The 4,213-nt window shown below is 48.3% G+C and overlaps 1 protein-coding gene and 1 non-coding gene across 2 annotated transcripts; both read left to right on the forward strand.

The window, feature by feature from the left end:
- Window positions 1–364: 364 nt before the first annotated feature.
- Window positions 365–4,121, forward strand: stx11a (syntaxin 11a). The gene is made up of 2 exons (XM_010779782.1): window positions 365–447; window positions 2,354–4,121. Exon 2 carries the CDS (start codon window positions 2,367–2,369, stop codon window positions 3,231–3,233), a length of 867 nt encoding a protein of 288 aa, XP_010778084.1. The 5' UTR covers window positions 365–447; window positions 2,354–2,366; the 3' UTR covers window positions 3,234–4,121.
- trnal-uaa (transfer RNA leucine (anticodon UAA)) lies at window positions 1,968–2,050 on the forward strand. Its single transcript has one exon. It is a non-coding gene; the product is annotated as a tRNA-Leu (tRNA).
- Window positions 4,122–4,213: the final 92 nt, after the last annotated feature.

The raw sequence follows: 4,213 nt of genomic DNA on the forward strand, positions 1-4,213 counted from the left end.
CAGAAGTGTGTGTGGGTTTAGGGCGTGTCCTTCCGCGTTAGTTAGTACCTGCTGCAGCCTGCAGAGTGTGCGTGCGTGCGTGCGTGTGTGCGTGTGCGTGTGCTTGTGTGTGTGCGTGTGTGTGTGTGTGTGTGTGTGTGTGTGTGTGTGTGTGTGTGTGTGTGTGTGTGCGTGTGTGTGTGTGTGTGTGTGTGTGTGTGTGTGTGTGTGTGTGTGTGTGTGTGTGTGTGTGTGTGTGTGTGTGTGTGTGTGTGTGTGTGTGTGTGTGTGTGGGAGAGTGAGTGTGTGTGTGTGTGTGTGTGTGTGTTGTGTGTGTGTGTGTGTGTGTGTGTGTGTGTGTGTGTGTGTGTGTGTGTGTGCGTGCGTGTGTGTGTGCGCGCTGATAACGGAGAGAAAGGGGAAATGAGTGTTTCCGTCTCTCTGCTTCACTCACAGCAGCTCTCAGAGGTACGTCTTATTATATCTTTACATTAATAATACTCTCACACTCACACACACTGATGGTCTTCAGGTGGGATGCTTTAAGGTTAATCTGTTTTATTTATTTAGTAAAATCTTAGAAAACAATATAAATGTGATGAAATAGGAATGAATGAGCGTTAAATCCACGTTGTGATCTATTCTCATGGTTGAACTCACAGCTGCTGCAGTGATACAGAGTGTTGGTATAGGTCATTCATATCATTAACCGTGTAACGTTTTAACTACAGTTTGCAGTAGCTTGCTGTTTGTGTATAGTGGGTAAGGCAGGCGTCTTAAAATGTGTTTTCTGCTTTTAACTATAATATCTTCAGTTATTGACGAGCCCCACCCCCTTCATAACGTCTATCCTTATATGTGAAATAAACGTCCAACCAATGAGGCATTTTTTCCTAGCTTGTAACTTTATATAATTGTTTGTGTTGAATCACATCTTGTTGATTGGATTTTTAGTTTTAACTTTTTAAACTGGATTCGTCCCTCTAACGTCCCTCTAACGTCCCTCTAACGTCCCACTAACGTCCCTCTAACATCGGCCCTCTAACGTCCCTCTAACGTCCCTCTAACATCGGCCCTCTAAGGTCCCTCTAACGTCCCTTTAACGTCCCTCTAACGTCCCACTAACGTCCCTCTAACGTCCCTCTAACGTCCCTTTGACGTCCCTCTAACGTCCCACTAACGTCCCTCTAACGTCCCTCTAACGTCGTCCCTCTAACGTCCCACTAACGTCCCTCTAACGTCCCTCTAACGTCCCTCTAACGTCGTCCCTCTAACGTCCCTCTAACGTCCCTCTAACGTCCCACTAACGTCCCTCTAACGTCCCTCTAACGTCGTCCCTCTAACGTCCCTTTAACGTCCCTCTAACGTCCATCTAACATCCCTCTAATGTCGTCCCTCTAACGTCCCTCTAACGTCCCTCTAACGTCCCTCTAACGTCCCACTAACGTCCCTCTAACGTCCCCCGGTGTGAAGAAACTGGTTGTAACGCTTTTTAAGTAACTTCCCCAAAGACCCAGTTTCCTCCTGAGGAAGTCTAAAAACAGACTCTCTGAAACACGTTTGATTAAGAACTAAACACGCTTTTTAAAATACCAACAAGTTATTTAAACAACAATATTAAGACTTTGTTTAAATGTATATATCACCAAACATTGAAACAGGCTCTGCTATTCATAATACCTGTAGTCCAAGGTGAGTTTAAGTCTGACAAAAAGCACATTTATGTTCGATGCATCAAAACCAGAGGACGTAACGAACCGTACGTGGGAGTCAGTTATCAGTAATGTGTGTACGTGGATTTCTTTACATCAAAATCATACAAGTAGGTTTTGTACTCGTAGATTTATGCACACATACATTTGTACATGATTTGTACACATAGATTTATGTCCATAGATTTATACACAGTGTATACACGTAGATGTGTTCTTGATTTGTACACGTAGTTTAAACTAATTCATTTATACACGTAGATCTATAAAATGTACACCAGGATGGCCGAGTGGTTAAGGCGTTGGACTTAAGATCCAATGGACGTCAGTCCTCGTGGGTTCGAACCCCACTCCTGGTAGCTGGAGGATGTTTTAAACTGACAGGTAGAGACTGATCTACAGGTACCTGGTGGTGAGAGAGTGATTTCTACACGTAGGCCTTTGAGTGTTTGCAAAGGCAAATACAGTCAATCCATAAAGTGAGTCTTTCCCTTTGTGTCCTGAGGTCAGAGGTCAATTCAAATCCAAAGGTGTTATCATCACATGCTCATAAACTACAGCGTAGAAAGGGCTTCTGAGCTGAGCTACCCACAATGCAACATGTATAATAAAATACAAGAAGTCTGTATCCATGTAAATAGAATATGATGTCTATATTGAAGGTGCTGCAGGACGATGAGGGACCGCCTGACCGATCTGCAGACCTTCAAACCTGCAGAGGAAGAAGAGGTCTGTCTGCATGGAGGCGAGGAAGACGAGGATGAAGACCTGGGCCTGGTTTTCCAGGGCGAGGACGTGATGGACCACGTCTACAAAGAGGCGCAGGTGCTGAGGAAAGAGATGCTTCTTCTGAAGCTGGACGTGAAGCGACTCGGGAAGCAGAACAGCCGCTTCCTCACCTCCGTACGGCGCGTCAGCAGCATCAAACGGGACTCCAACGCCCTGGGGAGGGGCATCAAGAGCCGGGGGGAGGCGGTCTACGCTCGTCTGCAGAAACTAGGGAAGCTGAGCAAAGATCTGGAAGAAGAACACGGTCCAACGTCCGCTGTTTCTCGAATGGCGCGATCGCAGTGCGTCTCGTTGAACTCCGCCTTCCACAACGCCATCTCCGAGTACAACGAGGCGGAGCTGATCCAGAGGGAGAACTGCAAGACGCGGATCCAACGGCAGGCGGAGATCATGGGGAAGCAGGTGAGCCGCGAGCAGATCGACCACATGATTGAGACGGGGAAGTGGAACGTGTTCTCCGATAACTTGCTTCTGGAGGGTCGATCTGCGAGGACGGCGCTCAGCGAGATGGAGAACCGGCAGCGGGAGCTTCTGGAGCTGGAGCAGAGGATTCGAGATGTCCACGATCTGTTTGCCCAGATGGCCTCGCTGGTGGAGGAGCAGGGCGTCATGCTGGACAACATCCAGGCCAACGTGGGCGCCACGCAGGACTACGTGGCCAAGGCCAACGTGCAGATCAAGAAGGCCGTGAAGTACCAGAGGAACCATCCCTGCAGGAGGCTCTTCTGCTGCTGCTGCCCCTGCTGCGACTGACACGCGTCCCGCTGCTCGTTGGAAGTATTCACGACATCTGAAAACATCTGGCCTTCTTCTCCCACATCGTACACCGCAGAACCTCTGAACCAACATCGAAACGTGCTGCTCAGCTCGGACGTGCTCGTCATTACCCGGGACGTTCATAACTTTCTGAATTCTAGAAACATTATGACTACGTACCAAAAGGCCAGCGTTCAGATCAGGAAGGCCGTGAAGTACCAGAGGAAGGAAACTCTGCTGCTGCCCCTGCCTGCTGCCCCTGCTGCCCCTGCTGCCCCTGCTGCCCCTGCTGCCCCCTGCTGCCCCTGCTGCCCCTGCTACAACTAACAATAATAATAATAACTTCAATTGATATAGCGTCTTCTAGGGGTCCCAAGGTCGAGTAAAACCAAAACAGTCAGTCAAACAAAACAACGCACACTGACCCAGGGTTTTTTATTGGAAGTATTCACGACACAAGTTCTTCGTCTGAAAACATCCTGACTGTTGATTGCCTTCTTCTCCACGTTTTACATCGTAGAATCTCCGTTTCCACATCCAAACGTTCGGCTCGATTAGGACAAGCTCGCTCTCGCTCCGTACGTTCATAACGGTCATAATTCCAGAAATAAACAAAGATGATTCATCAACATGTTGGAGCCGTGGGAGTATTTCTAGAATTGTGACACTTCTGAACGTCCTGAGGAATAGCGATCATGTCCTGATCGAGCCGCACGCTTTCATGTTGGAACGGAGATTCTGCGATGTGGAAGGAGAGGCAGGATACGTCCAGACGAAGAACATACAGCAAGCAGCATTCACACCTGCCTCTCCTGCAGAGTGATGTGTGTGTGTGTGTGTGTGTGTGTGTGTGTGTGTGTGTGTCTGTGTTTGTGTGTGTGTGTGTGTGTGTGTGTGTGTGTGTGTGTGTGTGTGTATGTGTGTGTGTGAGAGAGAGAGAGAGAGAGTGTGTGTGTGTCTCTCTCTCTGTGTGTGTG

The sequence above is a fragment of the Notothenia coriiceps genome, unplaced genomic scaffold (genome assembly GCF_000735185.1).
Source record: "Notothenia coriiceps isolate Sejong01 unplaced genomic scaffold, NC01 NC01_scaffold00020677, whole genome shotgun sequence".
In the NCBI taxonomy this organism is placed as follows: Eukaryota; Metazoa; Chordata; class Actinopteri; order Perciformes; family Nototheniidae; genus Notothenia; species Notothenia coriiceps.

Bases quoted from the DNA above. Each gene is read 5' to 3' on its own strand.
- stx11a (XM_010779782.1), top strand. From the start codon at position 2,367: ATGAGGGACCGCCTGACCGATCTGCAGACCTTCAAACCTGCAGAGGAA.